The following is a 19,804-nucleotide window of genomic DNA, read 5'->3' as shown; positions in this document are numbered from 1 at the left end:
TCAGGATTTTAGACGAGCGGTCGTGTGTACAACAGTATTCTAACGAGCTTTTAAAATTTACAAAATTTAACAAAGCATTTAAAGTCAAACCGTGTGTGTGAAACTGTGAAAAAAAAAAGAATAAAAAAAAAAAAAATAAGAAAATAATAAATCATAATGTAATCAACGGCATAATTAAACAAAATTAAAAGATGTCCAAAGGATTTTTTGTCAATGTACGATAAGCAGCAGCAGATCTTGCCGCAACTCGTCAGACTCCCGCGACGCGTCAATTACCACAGCTTACACAACTTTTTATATAAAACTGCTGCTCCATCGTTGGTGCCGCTAATTCTCTAAGTAGTGAACATCGCATCACGACAAGCCGCGGGCCAGTTATAGCATGAGGTTAGCCTTGGCGGTCGCGTTGTTAACCCTCGTTACGGTAGCTTACACGCGCCGTTTACCACCAGCTAAATATGAACGTCTCGAAGAGAAACCGGTAGCATCAGACCAGGAACCGTCCCCCAGTGATCACAAAAAGGAACAGCACCATAACCATGAGTACAAGAAGGGTGGAGGTAAAGAGCATCATGCGCATCATCACCATGACCACGGAGAACACGGACATAAGGGTTATAAGGGCCATCATCATCACGAGGAAGGCAAGAAGGGACACCACGACAAAGAACACCACAAAGGCGAATACGATGACCACGGTGGTCACAAGAAGGAGCATCACCATCACGATGGTCATTACGACGAGCACCACAAGGGCGAGAAAGGTGAGAAAGGACACAAATTCGAAGAAAAGGGACACTACAACAAAGGTCACTCGACTAAGGGACATCATGAAATTCATAAGCTGGATGAGTTCAAGAAAGACAAACACTTCTTCGACGAGGAAGGAGACTCCGGTCACGAGGAGAAGCACGGAGGGTACCATGAGGAACACGGCCACAAGAAGGGAGGACACTTCAAGAAGGGTCATCACCACGGGGGCCACCACGAACACGAGCACGGCGAGAAGGGCCACCACGAGAAAGGAGGCCATCATCACGAGCACAAGGGCCACAAGGAGGCTGCCGGTCACGATGAGCATCATCATCATCACCACGACCACGCCAAGAAGGGTGGTCACGAGCATCACAAGAAGTATGGGTACAAGAAAGGCCACTAGAAGCTTGAATATCGCTGATTTAATTGCATTCGAGAGAGATAGGCAGAATGGTCTCGATGTTACGATTTTGTCAATGTTTCATAAATCATGGTCGTTACTCAACCAATTGCTGGTGGCTATTGCAGCTGGCCATTTCTTGCAAATCGTAACTTACAAACTGTGATTTAATATTTTATTTACCTACCTAAAATATGTGTAAATAATAAAAAGGTTAAATTATTTTTGGTATAAGTAAACTAAGTTATTATTTGTTATTTATGTGCTTATTTTTTCAATGTTTTATACAATTATATTACATTAAAACTTGTGTGTTTCTTTATCATTACTGTTTTGGTAAACAATAAGAATCAAAGTGAATAAACTATTCGTAAGTATCAAGGTTAGGAGGGCATGCGACCACTGGCTTTGTAGTTTGGAGCGAGCGGCTAAATTGTACAATACACAAAATAAAACAAGTATTTAGTTAAATGAAATCTCATTTCTACGCTCACACAGTCCCCTTGTACCATCTTTCTTTGATCTAGCCTTAACTACTAAATTAAAGTACGATTTAACGAAACTTACTTTGTTGTGAAATGGGTAAAGACAATTTTATTAAAACCAGAATTAAGTTAGATTGTCCTCTACAAATAGTTACAGAAAGATGAGTTAATGAAATATTAAAAGTTAAAGCTAAGAATAGCACAATTTAAGCCGCCTGATCGATAGCAGACAAAATATTTTAGAGTGCCTCTCAGACAGGAATTTGGAAATACAAGCTGTTTTGAAATTCCTGTCTGAGAGGTTAAAAACATTTATATAAAGTACTCATATTAATTAACAAGACAAGAAATCATTATTGGGTAGAGATTCTCTGTTGTTAATTTTCATGAAGTAGGATATTGTAGTAGATTTATGTCGAATAATTTTCAGGAAAATACCATCATTATAATCACTATCACTACATAGCTAAAAAAGATCGATCTTTAAAACTACGCAACGGACTTTGATGCGGTTTTTTAAATAGGTAAGTAGATAGAATGATTCAATAGGAAGGTTTTTAAGTATAGTTAATACATTGTACTTGTGCCAAGCAGGGGTGGGTCGCTAGTTATATTAGAAGACTAAGGAATTAATGAGTTATGAATTAGTCATGTCTACGTTACCTAAAATAGTTCATTCGTAGCGTTGATTGAGATAGCGGTGGCAATTATTCACTCATAGAGTCAATAAATATTAACTTTACATTGGCTTAATTACCGAGTCTGTAACCAAAGGAGTTGGAATACTTAATTAATTTATCTAATCTTGAATTAAAGTGATCCGTTGATACTGCTTTTACTGTAATTAGCGCGCGAGTCCGGGGGCTTAGGCTCGCCACACACTAGATTTATGGACGCGCGCTGTCGAGACCTAATCCTGACGACTATGGGGCGGAACAGCGCCTATTCCATTGACGTGATATTTACATACTATGAAATATGTGCCTTTGGGAGTCAAACTGAACAAGGATATGCGAATCCTCGGAACATTTTCTTGTAGGAAACTTTGCTACAATCTATTTTCTCGTGTATTTCGTGCTTTAAATCTTTTTAATCTTGGTGTTAGGAATTGTTACGAGATGTCGATAAGTTTTGGTTTAAAGACTTATGCCCGTTTTCACCTGCATCAATCCCTAATTTTTAGGTGATCCCTATGGTAACACATCAGGAATTTTGTTTTCATATGGATTGATGGTGAAAACGGGCTTACTTACCTACTTTAAGGCCTACTAAAATTTATCGGAGGAAGTACTCTCCGTTCTTAAGTGCCATGTATTTTTTTTAGCTTTTTATAGTTATACATTATTTCTAAAAGAACCTATGATAGTTAGGTGCTTACTAAGGTACATTTAACTTTAATAAGGCATTTTTGAATTAAAAATTGCTATGGAAAATAAAAATTATATGATTAATTTATATAGTTTTAGTCTATCATTATTTGTATAGACAAAATTTTTTAAGTTTTGAAAATTGTGTTTGCTATGCATGTTTTCAAAGGTTTTGAAAATAAACTCCTAGTATGTTTTCAAAACCTTGACAATATTTTTATTATTTATTATTGTTTATATTAATTGGCTGTAATATACCCAAAAAGAAACAATCATCATTCGCGAATTTAAACGCCTGGTTTAAATCTTTAGTTAAGTACGGCATTTTGCGTTTTCGTCTGAAATTACTTGGCAGTCGTTATTTGCCTACATATTTTGTGCAAGCAATGTTTTGCTGCTGCGATTAATGGTAATGTTTTGAGCATTAAGCTCAATAAAATTCAATAATGTCGGCGAAAATTTTTATGAAAGTAAAGCAGATTGGGTCAAAAACAGCTTAGTAGAGTCACAGTTTCAGATTTTCTTTTTAAGATACCAATGTAAATGTAAATTCGTAGGTATAAATAAATCATTTTGATTACGCCCAAGTAATTTCGAGAACGTTTTAATATCCATGAATGTAAAAGCAACTGTTAAAAACTTAAAATTATTAGCCCAAACAAACAATAAAGTGTAAGTGGTAACTTGACAAGATGAGACAGGTGGTGTTACAAAAACAACTAACTCGAGTTTACGACGCAAGCACACAATGGATCATGCAGAACTCTACCAACCGAAAGGGGAGTCTCAATGAGCTGTGTTAAGAACATTGAAAACTTCTTATTTGATTGTTAAAATAAGTACCAAGAGGTGCTGGTGGCATACAATGTATTACTTACTTAAGGAATTTACTTAATTTATTCGTTAATTTTATGTAGGAAAATATGAAAACGGAAAATTAACTCTAAACTAACTCAATCTTTATGTATGGGATCGGTTTATTTTATTTTAAACAAAATTGTGTCGCTCAAAATAAATTAATTTTGCCTATTTATCTAGGGAAGGTGACACAAGTGATAGGTATAGTTCGAAGTAAGTAGCCTTCATGATACTCAATACATCTCAATACATAGGTTTTTTCCGAGACTGAAAGACGAACATTCACGCTTTTTTTCACCTATTGTTTATATCAGAGTAACTATAACTTACATTGCACTTCATTACTGTTGTAAAATAATGTAATTAAGATGCAATAAAGTTGTATTTTCATAGACGGCATTACAGCGCACTACAAAAATTAAATTAATGCGCAAATCCATAAAGTTTCTGTTAAAATTTCCACGGATTTTCAAGTCGGAAGCATTAAACTTGCCGTTTAATTTTTTATTATGCTGTACCTTGGACCTTGCTTACTATTATAAAATGAAAAATATAAAGTTACGAACAGTAAGGCGATATTATCCCGATATCTTAATGATATGATGTGGTGTGCCTACTCGATAAATGTTTTTTTGCATATTTTACTCATTCCATTGCATCACAGTAATACAAGCCAAACGATTTTGTGTTCATTATTAACAAATGCAGGATGCAATGCAATCATTTTACAGTTTTAAGAATCTTAAGTAAATGAAAGAATCAGTCTGAATAAGAATAAGAATAAGAATAAGAAATTTATTCATAATGTTCATTACATGTCAAATTTTCAATATATTTTCTTATTAATAATAAACAATTGCAATATTAATAAGAAAGAAATACACATCATGTCCAAATAAATTAATAATACAAATAGAATTAATGTCAATTAAATGTCAAAATAAATAGTGGGTAACAGTGTCAATAATAATTAAATTCCAAACAGTTCGTCAATTTTATAGAACGCCTGCTCGATCAACCACTTTTTTAGTTGAAATTTGAAAGAATGGAGTGATACCGCTTCTTTTTTTCTGTTTTAATTAATTTAATTTTCATATGCTATTAATGTTGATTTTGTGTGGTGAGCAATAAAAATGTGGTAAAAAGAAATTGCGGATTGGTAGTTGGTACTTTGGTGCCACAAACTCATAATTCATTCATTTTACGGACGGCTGCGGACATGACCAAACTGCAAGGACTTTGGATAGGCTACGTGAATACAGTTATGAAATGACCAGGCTGTTGTATTTATGGGGTAAGCTGTGATTTCGTTGTGAGCCAGCATGTTTTCGTACAGGCTTTTCAGGTTTTCATATGAATGCCTGTATGTATTTTTCATTATAAATAAGTTTTCGCAGTCTATACTCCAAAATAATAAAGAAATAAAATTGATTTTGATAAATATGTAGTGTACCTAAGTAGGATAACTAGTCATAAGTTTAATCTGATTAAAGTCATATCAAATGTGTCCGTTTAGCCAAGATCTGCCAGTTAAATTCGAGGTTTAAAATTGTTCTGAATAGAAATAAATTAAATTAAATTGAATATTGTGTCAACATCAGCTGTACGTTTAAGTTTTATATTCTGTCAAAGTCCACTTTTGCATGCCGTGGCAGCCTGTAATTAAGATAGCACCTAGTCCTAAGACAAAATTATGTATGTAAACCCCTTTGCTTGAATTTGTGTCTGTCTTGTTGGTTGTCCTAATTAAATAAATAAATAAATGAAGGAGTAACAAATTAACACTCATCTATCATTCTATCCTTTCTCACGAACTTCCCCGTTTACTATAGATGCAGCAAATGTTGTTTAAAATGTTATGAAAATAAAACCAAATAAATTCAGTAGGATCTCTTATTTTTAGACTTTGTAAAAAATACTATAACTTTCATAATTGTATTGTACAATTATTATTTATAGCTAGGCACATAACAAGTAAAAACATAACAATAATCAATCAGTTCTAACATATTAATGTCCCTTCTTGAATCCCCAGTGCTTGTGGTCTTCGTGGCCGCCCTTCTTGCCGTGGTCATGGTGGTGGTGGTGGTGCTCGTGGTGGCTGCCCTCGTCGTGGTGGCCCTTGTGGTCGTGGTGATGGCCTCCCTTCTCGTGGTGGCCCTTGTGTCCCTTGTGATGCTCGTGGTGTCCACCGTGCTTGTGACCCTTGTGGAAGTGGCCGCCCTTCTTATGGCCGTGTTCGTGGTGATGACCACCGTGGCCTTCATGGTATCCGGACTCTCCGTGCTTGTGGTGGAAGTGTTTGTCTTTCTTGAACTCGTCTAACTTATGAACGCCATGGTGTCCCTTGGTGGAGTGCCCTTTGTGGTAATGCCCCTTTTCTTCGAATCCGTGGCCCTTTTCACCCTTTTCGCCGTGGTGGTGCTCGTGGTGGTGGCCTTCATCGTGGTGGTGGTGCTTTTTGTGCCCACCGTGTTCGTCGTGATGACCTTTATGTCCTTCGTGGTGGTGGTGTCCCTTCTTGCCGTGTTCGTGGTGGTGATGTCCCTTGTAGCCCTTGTGTCCCTTGCCACCGTGTTCGTGATGGTGGTGCGCGTGGTGCTCCTTGCCGCCGCCCTTCTCGTGGTGGTGCGAGGCGGCGGGCTCGAGGTCGGCGTCCCGCTTCTGGCGCAGGTCTCGCGCCACACACAGCGCCGCCAGAAGCACCACGCAGCTCAGGGCTAGAGCCGTCCTCATTGTTGTTGTGTCGCCGGTTTGTGCTATACTATGATGGTTGCTACGGCGACCACTTTTTATAGAAACGGACACTGCTTGTCCGAGTGCCTATATTGGCTAATCATTGCAGCGGACGGTGTACTTACTCTACTGTCAAGGTCAGAAGTGCAAGCAGCTGCCCAGAAAATCCCTTAATAGATTAATGTTTCAACGATTTTATAGGCTTGGAATACCTAGTCATAATACGAGTATGTGATTACATTGAAGATCCATTCCTGTAGGTGAATCTACATAAGATACTTTCTTTTGGTTTAAAACGAATAAGTATTCCTCGTGGGTGTTTTTTTTTGTGTGGGTTTTCTTGGTCTATTTTATGTGTATCAATTATTCGTAATTGAAAATTAATATTACTCGTATTATAAAAAGTCATATTAAAAGTAATTGGCCATATTTCTGTCAAGAATTACAGTTTAGGAACAGCATTAATTAACTTTAATTGGTACTAGCTTAGCACAATTTGCATTATGCATTGTATTGAGCTCGGTGGAGAGGCGCTCAGCTCCGTTTAAGCACGGCAGAGTAAAATCTGTTTGGCCGTTGATTACATTTCCCCGGGGCATAATAATTTGGATAATAACAATGTAATTGGCGCAAAAACTGATAAAGTTCAGTTATCGGTTTTTGTTGTACCTACATGCTGTTCATATCTGCATTGCGAACTAGGCTTGCGGGTAATGAATACAAAATCTTAGCGCTAGAGCTAAAAGTAAGGCAATACTATAATAATTGTATTGAGTTCTTGGTCTATCATACTTATTTTATTATACCTACTCGTACTTTAATTGAATACGTAATTCTTTGTGTTAATAATCTTATTGATGTCTGATCTCTTTTGACACAGTCTTATCAAAACAGAAAGATATGTTACCTACTCGTACTTATAGTTTGTCACAAAATAAAATTATAATTTTATATTTGGTTCGTGATTGTATAATGAGAGTCACCCTGTGCTTTAGCAGGTCAAACACAGGACATAATTTATGTAATACTAGTATGTAATATGATTTGTTATATGATTTATTTTCAAAAAAATATGTAGGTTATGGTGTGTTGTCGAATTGCATCCGCGCTGAATCGACAGAAAGTCGAACACAGCTTACGCTTTCATTGAATTGAAAGCTTTCCATCTCCCTTTTGTGATTTACGCCTGACAATACGGGCGTCGGGCATGGGTGACATTATATTTCGCTTTTATTAACGACGCCTTTAGCGTAGCAATGTAGTTAGTAAACCTTTTAACTTTGCCTGTAAACAATATTAATAAACAAATATTTACAACTTCTACTTACTGCTTGAGTTTGAAATAAATTCTTGATAATAGATATCTTAAAAGCCTCCTTTTTCTGAATACATAATATTGTTTATTGCGAAAAATGTAAATAAACTAGAATAAGAACTACGAAATGAATGTGCACGGAAAATTTTATAAGGACTAATAAATCTTTTAGATTCCTTGAAACCAGAACAGAAATATACTTATTATTAGATGATGAAACTTTACAATATTATGTTTTATACATCAAAATATCACATACGAGTACCTAGTACTTTATAGTACTTATATAATATTTATTTGATTAAGTGAATATTGAAAATATTAGAAGCTCAGATCATAAAATTCAATTTAACTATTTTTCGCTCTCGCCATGGATATTACAAATAGGTACTTTCATAATTTTAGGGTTAACTACTATTTTACTATTAGGTACCTTATTGACGTAATTTTTCCAGTTTAAACAATTAAGGTGTTCTTATAAGCTTTAAGAATTTATAGAATAGGCGTAACAGCCCTAACTTTTTATCCAGATTTTGTATACGTTGCGACTCTACCTGAGAGAGAAAAATAATAAATATTAGCAAAGAGTCTGATAAAATAGGTAATGTATAATTGTTGTTAAAAGGGTTAATTAACTTTAATCATATCAGATTAATTCTAGTGAAATACGGACACTTAGAAACCCTAAATATTTAACGACAAACAAGCTTAATCAAAGAGCTTCTAAATGAATGTTTAGATTATGGACGTACATTTCTAAAGTTTTCATGAAGAGCACTACTTGTTTAACGGGCTGAAGGATAAGATGCGACAGAAAATTTGTATCTATCCTTTTCTATAGCTATGGCTGTCAGTGTCTATTGCAGGTTGCGTCACAGCCTACTTCCGTTCTGCTGCAGCTGCCAGGCGACCCGCGGCGTCGCTTTCATTCTACAATGTCAACTTTTCAATAGACTTATTTTTAATCTCAGTTGTTACATTTTATAAACGATTGTTTTGTACGCGTTAATATTTCGGTCTATTTTGTTTTAATTAAATAATGAAAGTTCAACGTTTTTTGAAGCGATTGCAAAAAAAAAAACCAAAAACGATATCACATAATACGTACCAGCACTACTACCTTTCATTTAAAAAAAATGTATGAGTTTTATTAATAATCAGATAAATACTTGTACCACTTGTATTAATAATGTCTGTTGTAATGAAGAATCATACTACGAGTTCTATGTAGGTATTTGTAATATATTGCGTTTTAATTTTTTGGAAGTTTTAAATATTTGTGTAATTTTGAAACGTTTCATCGTTTCAAAATCAGGTTAGATTTATAAATTTAATAAGAGGTCAGGCACCAGACTTGCCGGTTTTAGGGTCATGAATGATTGAGCGTTTTCCAACCATTATCCACGTATATAATTTTCTCTGAAGCTTTAACATTTCCGTAGAAAATATTATAACAAAGACAAGGATTTGATAGGTCAATACAAGGAATAAGGAAAATATGAATGATATTAAGTCAAATCACCCCTAGAAAATATCCCCAGGTGTTTCAATAAAATCAGCATTCTCATTTCTTAGAAAATCTTCTTAATACGTCTTTGATATAAAAACATAATAAAAACAGGTCGATAGAAACTAATTAACATCAACAAATAACAGCACTCATATTTAGTGTCCCTTCTTGTGGCCCCAGTGCTTGTGGTCCTCGTGACCGCCCTTATGGCCGTGATCATGGTGGTGGTGATGATGCTCGTGATGGCCGCCCTCACCATGGTGTCCCTTGTGGTCGTGGTGGTGTCCTCCGTGTTCGTGGTGGCCGCCCTTGCCGTGGTGGTGCTCGTGGTGACCACCGTGTTTGTGTCCTTTGTGGAAGTGACCGCCCTTCTTGTAGTCTCCTTCGTGGTGATGACCTCCATGGTGCTCATGGAATCCTTTCTCGCCATGGTGGTCGTGGAAGTGCTTGTCCTTTTTGAACTCGTCGTGCTTGTCTACTTCATGGTGGCCCTTGGTGTCGTGTCCCTTGTGCCAGTGGCCGTGCTCCTCGTGGCCGTGTCCGTGTTCGCCCTTTTCACCGTGGTGGTGATGGTGGTGGTATCCGTCATCGTGGTGGTGGTGTTTCTTGTGGCCACCGTGCTCGCCGTGGTGTCCTTTGTGCCCTTCGTGGTGGTGGTGACCTTTGTGTCCGTGGTGGTGCTCGTGGTGGCCCTTGTGTCCTTTGTGGTCGTGGCCACCGTGGTCATGGTGATGGTGGCCGTGGTGTTCGTGGCCGCCACCCTTGTCCCAGTGGCCACCGTGGTGCGAGGCGGCAGACTCGAGATCAGCGTCCCGTTTCTCCCGGATCTCCCGGCCGGAGGCGACTGCCGCCAGAGCGACGAGCCCTAACACCACTAGAGCACTAACTCTCATGATTGCTGTGTTTCTGAATGCTTGATTCATCGGTGACAATGATTTTATACTAACGAGCTCGCAGCGATTATGTAATGTAGCGTTGGATAGTGTCAAGGCTCTTCTTACAAGTATTGTCCGGCGGAAGAGATTTTCAGTTCATATAAAATAAGGTAAATAAACAGTTACTTTTAACTTTTAACAAAATAAAGCTTCACTATAGGGCGGTAAGGGATAGGTACAATAAGATTGGCAGATTCTTGGTTTTCATGTGCATGAATAACATAAGTGCTAGTACATAAATAAATACGTAATTCATCTTAACTAACTGGTTGATACATATTATTTATTTTTAGATTTAATACATTCAGAGTGCCATTATGTATGTACAAGTAACGCGTCCTCTCACAGCGCCATGCATAGAATCTGCCGAGACTTTAACAAGCTCACATCCGATATTAGAGGAGATGCCTGACATCTACAGCTTTACCCTTATGAAATTCAAAAATGCTGTCAATAAATTGTTACTTAATTGATTCCTCTTTCACGAACTAGCGCCGTGAAAATGGAATCTAAATATATTTTTGTTGCATTTATTATTCGACTCAGAACTATTTACTTGTACTTAAACTAGTAATCTTAATTTCTTAAGGAAATTATTATAATTATTAATTTAAATTTTCCATTGCTTATTAATTTCATTATTAAGGAAGTTATTTTTTAAAAATTTTGTTAACTTGATTTGCATGTTGTGTCTACTTGTTAATGGAGCTGCAACAAGTTTTACCACCAATTATACTAATTGTATAACCTGCTAGTTATAGCTGTTTTGTGTTCCAAATGAAATAAAAAAATTGCGTGTGTAAAAAGTTTGAGAAAAAAAGAATTATGTAACATATAATAATATTATAAACAAAAGTCGCGTTGAGACCCCTGTTTCTCTATTTTATTTTATGTAGGATGATCCAGAACAGTAAATATTTAATGTATCTAAGCTATGTATCGAATAGCGATATTGTAAATAGGCTGTGTAACTTTGTGGTATTGACTTTGTTGATTTTGGAGGCCGTAACTTGTTGGTTTCGGTTTACTTGAAGGTATTTTGTATAAGATGGCGGTATACCGTGTAAGGTATTTTTGTATTATGAATATATTTTGGTATTTCATTTGTATAATATTTCGCGCATTGAAAAATAATAGTCGCGCTGTATAGGAATTAGCTCTATGCTTGCGATTTGATCCACATTAAAGTGTTAAAAAAATTAGCGTGAGTGACAAACATTCATTCTCACAAACTTTTGCACTTGTAGGTATCTACACTTATAATGTGTATCGTTAAAATATAAACGATATGAAACTCTTCTGATAGTTAAAACAAAAAATATCGTATCGGAAACGAGAGCACGGCTCGGGAAAACAGCAACTTTTGTTGTAACTACGATAGTTGGAAGTTGTGAGCACCTCGCTGTAATGCGGATCACACAATAACGTCTATGACTGTGTACAGTATCCTTCCAAACTACACCCGAACTTTTCGCGCAATCTGTACAAGTTTGTTATTCTATTCTATGGTCATGATACCTACCAGTGGTTAGTTTTAAGCACTGTGGGCGAAAGCACGAAAAATTATAGTTAAAGCTGAAAAAGCTGAACAAACACAAGTCTTCTAAGTACATATTATCCTACTAATATTAAAAAGGTAAAAGTTTGTACCGAACGAATTTTTGTGAAATTTTACAGTAATAATGTATATTTTACGCATGAGACTAACTTTGTGGCGTAATGTCATATTTTGATTGTCAGAGTTTGAGTAAGCTGGGATAAGCGCGATGGTAGTGAGTGGTAGTGAGCACGAAATTGTATATTGAGGATTTAGAATTAGGTTGATAAAGATAACTTACCTACTCCGAAAAAATATTTTGTTTTATTTTTATTTAAGGCACAGCTACAGAGAACAAATAAGTAATAACAATACATTTGGCACAACAACATACCTATTACAATATTAAGTCTGTGCTTCGATTACACCCAGGCACAACATTTAAATAACACAGAAATATCAAATACCTACCTAATTATCAAACAAATGTTCAAAACAACATGTAATTATCTTTGATAACCATATCAACAGAAGGGTTAATAGATCGGTTCAGACCGCCACGACTGGCACATTGACGGCACGGAGTGGCATCATCGTGTCAGCGGTCCCGCCTCTGTCTGCATACACGACATCCGTGTGGCAGCATGATTGAATATGCCATGTGTAGTTAATTTTCCACCACGTCCTTCCACGACTTGTCTGGAGGTTAAACCGGAACGTAAACAATCGCAATGCCATTTTTACCCACTGGGCCAACTTATTAAAAATGTTCTTGTCTTCACACAAATTTTTCATCATTTTCACTTCGTAATTATTTTAAACTTCAAAGTTTCGTCTATAGAGGAATACAAAATAAATTGACTAAGCCGTGCTCGAGCCAGGACTTGACCCGAGCCTCCTGCTAAGCGCGCAGGGGCTTTCCCGACTAAGCTGCTGGGGTCTTCCCCGGAATCACGGCGAAATTGAATTGTCTATTTGATCAACCGCATTATTATTATTACCACCATCTAAGATTCGGGGAAATAGACTTCGAACTCTTTAAGCCCTTCGTATTACGAGTACCTACAGGCAAAGAATTAAGAATTTCATATAATAATTTTGTAAGGAATATTATGAGTGAGATAAAAATGAATAAAATAAAAGTTTGTAACAACTGTCTGTTTTACATACTAATTCTAGCCGGATTAAAGCTTGGTTTTTTTTAAATTATTTCAGAGCTCTAGATTTTTTTGCTCTAGCCCTTTAGATAAATTGGGATTATCGTAACAAACAGATATGACGTGTTATTCTTGTACTATGTGAAAACGTTATTTTTTTCATGCAAGTTCTCCCGCGTACCGGAAAACGCAGCGTGGGACGTCCACCTACAAGGTGGACCGACGACATCGTAAAGGTAGCAGGGAAGCGCTGGATGCAGGCCGCTACCAATCGATCAACGTGGAAAGCATTAGGGGAGGCCTATGTTTAGCAGTGGACGTTCTATGGCTGAAATGATGATGATGATGATGAAGTTCTCCCATGCAGTCACTAGACTTTATCTTTTCACGTATTTAGGTATTCGAGCCAAGCTTTTAAAATACAAAGTCATACCTACCGACTAGGCTTACGTCGAATATATTTTTATTCGCAGACATAGCAAGTATCTCGCATACAATAACAGGTGTCTTAACCGTTACGTATGATAAGCAGTAAGTATACAAAGAAACACATTGAAGAATTTAAATAAAAATACAATTCTTCGATGGCTCAATTATGATAGCGAGTTATACGAGTAATACATATTTGGTGACATAATGCTGCACTATAATGTTGTTGTGTCAAATGTATTGTGTCTGTAATGTTGTTGTTTTGTAAAAATAGTGAAAACTTTGTGGGATGACAGAGTGAGACGAATTAATAAATAGTGTTTTTCAGAAGTTACGACAAATTTATTCGAGTATCACAAAATATTCAACAATAACAAAACAGCTCATCCATTAAATTACATTTTAAACTTATTTATGACCCTTCTTAAAGCCCCAGTCTTTGTGGTCCTCGTGGCCGCCCTTGCTGCCGTGGCCCTCGTGGTGGCCCCAGTGCTCGTCGTGGCCGCCCTCGTCGTGGTGCCCCTTGTGGTCGTGGTGGTGGCCTCCCTTCTCATGGAAGCCCTTCTCACCGTGCTCGTGCTCGTGGAATCCGCCATCCTTGTGGCCCTTGTGGAACTCACCACCCTTCTTGTATCCGCCCTCGTGATGGTGACCACCGTATCCCTCTTCGAATCCAGACTCTCCGTGCTTGTCGTGGAAGTGCTTGTCCTTCTTGAACTCGTCTATTTTATGGACACCGTGATGGCCCTTGGTGGAGTGACCCTTGTGGTAATGTCCCTTCTCCTCGAAGCCGTGTCCTTTCTCGCCCTTCTCACCGTGGTTATGCTCGTCGTAGTAGCCGTCGTCGTGGTGATGATGCTTCTTGTGTCCGCCGTGTTCGCCGTAGTGGCCCTTGTGTCCTTCATGGTGGGAGTGTCCCTTTTTGCCGTGATCGTGCTCGTGGAATCCCTTGTATCCTTTTTCGCCGTGGCCTCCGTGCTCGTGGTGATGATGCCCGTGGTGCTCCTGGCCGCCGCCCTTCTCCCAGTGGTTGGAGGCCGCAGCCTCTAGGTCAGCCTCCCTCTTGTATCGCACATCCCTGGCGTACACCGCCACCACCACCGCAGCTAAGCAAAACACCACAAGTGCTCGCATTTTCCTTCGCACTTAATTTTCAATTTCCTTTGTTCCGTTGGGCAATGATTGCCAAATGATACCTGTTACTGTTTTCTCTCAGCTTATATAGTTATTGCCAATAATAATGTAGTCGTTTTAATGTCAGGGTAATATAACTGACCGTCACAGGTGCGCCGTTGACCTGAATTAGTTTTTGACAAGTCTATTGAATTTCTAACTTCGTGTTTGTTTCTTATTATAACTATTAAATAAAGAGATACGTATTGATGTAAGAATAGTAACATTAATAAATATACATATTTTAATTAAAATGTGTACTCGTAAAGTGTATGGAACAGTAGAGTTCTCGTACTTGTTGTTTAAGTTTGTTGTAAATATTATAATCGTTTTTTACTCAATTTATTACAACCAAATATTACCCCAACCTAAGATTAAGTGTTCTTGCAGGTTAAACCTAAATTTTCACTCAGGTGTTTGGGTATTTTCATAGTAAGTATGTACCTAGAATGTGTTTTCAATCAAGTGTCACACTTTGTTTTGTTAACATTTCACATAACAAGATGAGATTGGTATCCAGAATACTCACACACTTAAGATAATGTAGATACAATATAGTTTTTTTTCATCCACAAAGAAGAAGTTCTTGGCCTGAAGTTATGGCTACAGACAGATGGTGGTAGCAAGCCAGGCGGACTTAAAAGAGGAAAAATCTACTTCCTCTGGGAATCAAACCCGGGATCTCTGGGCCTGTAGCAGGTTACTAGACTACAGAGGCGGTTAAAATAAAATAGTAATAGAACTTAAGATCTTAATGCGTCATTTAAAAATTAAAACATCTTACATTATATTGCTAGACATCGGGATCACAAACATGAATTCCAATTTTCGGGTACATTCGTATCGTGACATACCTACGTCATGAGTAGAATTTTTGATTGAAGTAATTAGTTCTACGAGTAAGAATTACAATTCCATTATGGCTTTGTTGAATTTCTTATTAATATTAATTTTGATTAATAAGCAGCACATCAGACTTCAGGTATTTTTGTTGCAAATGCGCACATTATTACAAGCTGCTGCGCTGAAGTCCTGTGCAATGCATATTAAAGTGTCTAAATACTGACTTAGATGCCTAAATTGCTGGAAAGGTGTAATTAGTTAGTCTAATACCTATTTAAAGGGAATATAGGATAATATTTCAGAGAATTAATTGCTTAGGCACATTTATCTTGTAAACGAATGTGAAATTATCGGCTTAGAAAATTAAACCTAAGAGATTCACCAAATCCCATAACGTGAGGCGTAAAGGTTACCGGAGTTTTCACCGAAGTCAAGGGCAAGTCATGTCAAGGTTCTGTTGCGCAGGCGTCGGCCCGATTTTTTCAGTATCATTTGTTTGAATAAATTTCTTGTGATCGGTTTCTTGCGTCACTGTGTCCGGTCCAGCGCGCACGTCGCCAGAGCATTACTAGTGTATTGTCTTCGGACGAAGAAACATGTTTGTTTGATGACCGTAAACAAGAAAATTAAATTCATATTGTGAGGATCACAATAATAATAATATTATAATCAAATTATTATCAAAGAAAATTAGGTATAGACTATTTTTCTTATCTACACTAATATTATAAAGAGGAAAACTTTGTTTGTTTGTTTGGTTGTAATGAATAGGCTCAAAAACTACTGGACCGTTTTTAAAAATTCTTTCACCATTCAAAAGCTACATTATCCACGAGTAACACAGGCTAAATTTTATTTTGGAAAAACATAGGGTTCCGTAAAATATGTAGATAATGTAGTCCACGCGCGCGAAGCCGCGGGCGGAAAGCTAGTGATTTCATATTATTTGTATGCCATTTTTTCTGTGATATACTTAGATATATTAAAATTAGTTAACAAATTTAGTTTCAAGTGTGCATGTTTTTATTTTACTTGTTTCATCTACAGCAGTGTTTTTCAACCTGTGGGTCGCGACCCCCTGGGGGGTCGCGAAGCCTCTTTAGGGGGGTCGCGAGAGCTCGTAAAAACTACCTCAGTAAAAAATCAGAGAAGTTTTAAAGCTAGATTTATCCGAAATCTAATTATGCAAATGCATAAATGTTGTATAGATTGTTTTTTTTTTATGTATATAGGTATATACATAAAAAAAAAGATAGGAGGCAAACGAGCAGACAGATTGAAGAATTCGGTCCCTACAACAACTTTATAAAAAGCATGAAAAAAAGCGAGCGGTCGGGGGGTCGCAAAATTTTTTTTCATACTAGGGGGGTCGCGTCATGAAAAAGGTTGAAAACCACTGATCTACAGCAACACTATTGACAATTATTCAGCTTTAGAAGTGGGATGCCATGTTCGAATTACGGGCCATAACCAGACCTTTATTTTTAGAGCTTATCTTATGAATTTCACAGCAGGAGTGATTGATCCACACCACCACTCATCGCATACTCTATTAAGTACCCGCAATGTATATTCATAATGAAGCACAGATATTGACCGTGCATGTTAATAAATAAATCGGCTCCAGCCTGGCGACTGTCGAGGCCGCAACCTGTAATTAATATCTAGACATAATAATGGCGCTTCAGCGAAAGTGTTAGTAAGGATTTCACTATTAATAGACTGATTTACGACTTAGGGTAATCCAGGGATGGCAAACATTTTTTTTAGAAAAGTAACACGTTGATACTTTCGCCATCTCTACCCTAGTCCATACAACGCATTCACCCCCGCAAGAAGCCGGGAAATGAAAACACCTGAGAGCAAACTACAAAATTATGGTGTGAATTATTTTTCCAAATATTATTTGCCTTTGACGCGTTTTCATTTCTTATTTACTTACTTACCCAACAAATTGAAAAGTGCACAGATTTCTTTCTAAAATATTCTAGTCGTTTTCCAAATTAATAAAATATTTGCGAACCAATGCTACTTGCATTGATCATAAATCAGTTTTATGATCAATACTGCTCGGCAAATATTTTGTCAAGTTTGCAAAATGGAAATTGAAAATGAAAAGTTGCGAAAGTAGTTTCAAAGAATGGGGCTCGCAAACTCGTCACGTTGAACACTTGCAAATAAATTGGAAGTTACTACGGGATAAAAGAAATTGTTCATAAAATATGTTACATACTTTTTGATTGACATAATTTTAATTGGATTCATACGCCGCTCTGGAAGACTGCTAAAAGAGAGGAGTACCTAATTTATTTTGACACATTCAATCAATTTGAACCTTATCATAATCACACGGTATTCAAGATATAAGATAAGATAAGATAATTTATTTATTTGCAAGTGTTTATGTGAAGGCTTTAGAATATTAACAAAGCCTACAACTGTTTAAATCAACAGAAGCCTAGTCACAAAATCTACTACAAAGTATTTTTTTCTTGCAAAATTACTATAACTTATCTAGCCTGAAAATAAAAGAAACTACTGAAAGTACCTACCTAGTCCTGTCACAAATCATAGATATCAAAAACATTTATTTTAATGGTATATTATCAGCGGGTCCATTATGCTTACAGATAACGATTTCGATTTATAGTCTATTTGTCCTTCTCTGTCATGGGTGACTGAGGGAGTCGGCGTCAAACTAGATCGAGAGACTATTAAATACACAACCAACTATCTACAAGCATCGAATATTTAGTTAATGGTAGGCTAAAGTTTGTCTAACTGGCCGTGAAAACGGCATTACCTCATTGGGGGCTTCGTTCGTTTTATTTGTCGAAATCACGTAGTAGCGCTAAAACTAATTACAGAGGGAATAGTCTCTGGTAATCCGAATCTCCAGTAGCCAAATCCTCTATATTAATCCCTCTCGCGAACCCTAGCCGGGTGCGGTGGGCAACAGGCAAGTAGCCCTACACAATACAAATATAGCACGTTGTCGTTGTTTTATATGAAAGAATATATATGTTACGGTTAATGTGATAAATTGAAAATTATTAATAATAACCGGTTATTATGAATAATTACCGACAGTCGCGGTAAAAGTGATAAATTAATCACATTTAACAGTGATTATTTAATAATTCAACCTTAGTACTAACAAATTTCATAAAAGAGAACAACATCTTGTGTACGTGCTCGTGTACAGCCAAACTTTAGAACGTTTTGATATCATATATTATTATAATTTGGCATAATGAGTTTGGAATGTTTCTTGCATAATATTACTTTTCCATAATACCTATAACATAATGTTTTGATTTAAAGTGAAAAATAGGTTAAGGTGCGGCGGGGGTGGCCCTTGGGCCACCCCTAAGCCGCCTATTTAGTTTTATACACACATAAATGACCCCATATTAATCACATTCACCAAATCATGCGGTAATTATTCATAATAACCGGCGATTATTCATAATTTTCACATTTATCACTTTGACCGTAACATATATTAATAAAATAGTTTCTTGATGAAACTGTACTTTTTTAGACTTGTTATAATGCATCATTTATAAACTGTGAATTTATTGCATATTGCATATCATATGCGAAGTCCATATTTAAATTCGCACATACAATTTTCCAGTTATAGGTACCTATTACATGATATTATGTACCTACCTATTACTTCTATTTTTAAACATCTTAATTCTACGAATGAAGCCTTTACGAACTAATAAAAAAACTAAAACCCAACTACGACAAAAACGACGCTGAAAAAGTATAAAACAAGATTTTCAAAATACTGAACTGAACCAAGTTGCTAATGTAGTTGCATAGTAAAGGACAATGTTCGTTCTCCATACATTGTTCGCCGTTAGATCAACAGTGCCGAAATAATACTTTCTAGGTTCTAAATGACACAAATCTTTATGTAAGAACAATTATTCCTGGCGGACCAATTCTATAAACTTATTGATAGCAATATTGTTATCATAACCTCTTACTTACTAGTATTGTATTATATTATTGGACGGGTTTTGGAAATAGTTCGGCGTTCCACTTTTATGATTTACTTACTTACATTTTGCACGTAAATAAATAACATGAATCCTATGTTTACTTTCCACTCTTGACATTTAACACGTGACTTACCAAACTAACTATCTCCATGGTTACCGTCTTAGTCTATGCATGACTAGGGATTGAACAACTTTTAATTGAATATTATTAACAATTCTCGATAATTATTATCGATTGAAAAATATTCGGCATTTGAATCGAAAGATATATTCAATTTTATCAATAT

At 36.7% G+C, this 19,804-nt stretch overlaps 4 protein-coding genes across 4 annotated transcripts; 1 reads left to right on the top strand and 3 right to left on the bottom strand.

The window, feature by feature from the left end:
* The first annotated feature begins 382 nt into the window (after positions 1 to 382).
* On the top strand, positions 383 to 1,159 carry LOC135072814 (histidine-rich glycoprotein-like). Its single transcript, XM_063966852.1, has one exon. It carries the CDS (start codon positions 383 to 385, stop codon positions 1,157 to 1,159), a length of 777 nt encoding a protein of 258 aa, XP_063822922.1.
* Positions 1,160 to 5,876: 4,717 nt separating this feature from the next.
* On the bottom strand, positions 5,877 to 6,602 carry LOC135072813 (histidine-rich glycoprotein-like). The gene has a single exon (XM_063966851.1). The coding sequence runs from the start codon at positions 6,600 to 6,602 to the stop codon at positions 5,877 to 5,879; it is 726 nt and encodes a 241-aa protein (XP_063822921.1).
* A 2,980-nt stretch (positions 6,603 to 9,582) lies between these two features.
* Positions 9,583 to 10,320, bottom strand: LOC135072812 (histidine-rich glycoprotein-like). The gene has a single exon (XM_063966850.1). The coding sequence runs from the start codon at positions 10,318 to 10,320 to the stop codon at positions 9,583 to 9,585; it is 738 nt and encodes a 245-aa protein (XP_063822920.1).
* A 3,573-nt stretch (positions 10,321 to 13,893) lies between these two features.
* LOC135072811 (histidine-rich glycoprotein-like) lies at positions 13,894 to 14,619 on the bottom strand. Its single transcript, XM_063966848.1, has one exon. The coding sequence runs from the start codon at positions 14,617 to 14,619 to the stop codon at positions 13,894 to 13,896; it is 726 nt and encodes a 241-aa protein (XP_063822918.1).
* Between the last annotated feature and the right edge of the window lie 5,185 nt (positions 14,620 to 19,804).

The sequence above is a fragment of the Ostrinia nubilalis genome, chromosome 6 (assembly GCF_963855985.1).
Source record: "Ostrinia nubilalis chromosome 6, ilOstNubi1.1, whole genome shotgun sequence".
Classification (NCBI taxonomy): Eukaryota; Metazoa; Arthropoda; class Insecta; order Lepidoptera; family Crambidae; genus Ostrinia; species Ostrinia nubilalis.
This window is presented reverse-complemented; position numbering and strand designations above follow the sequence as displayed.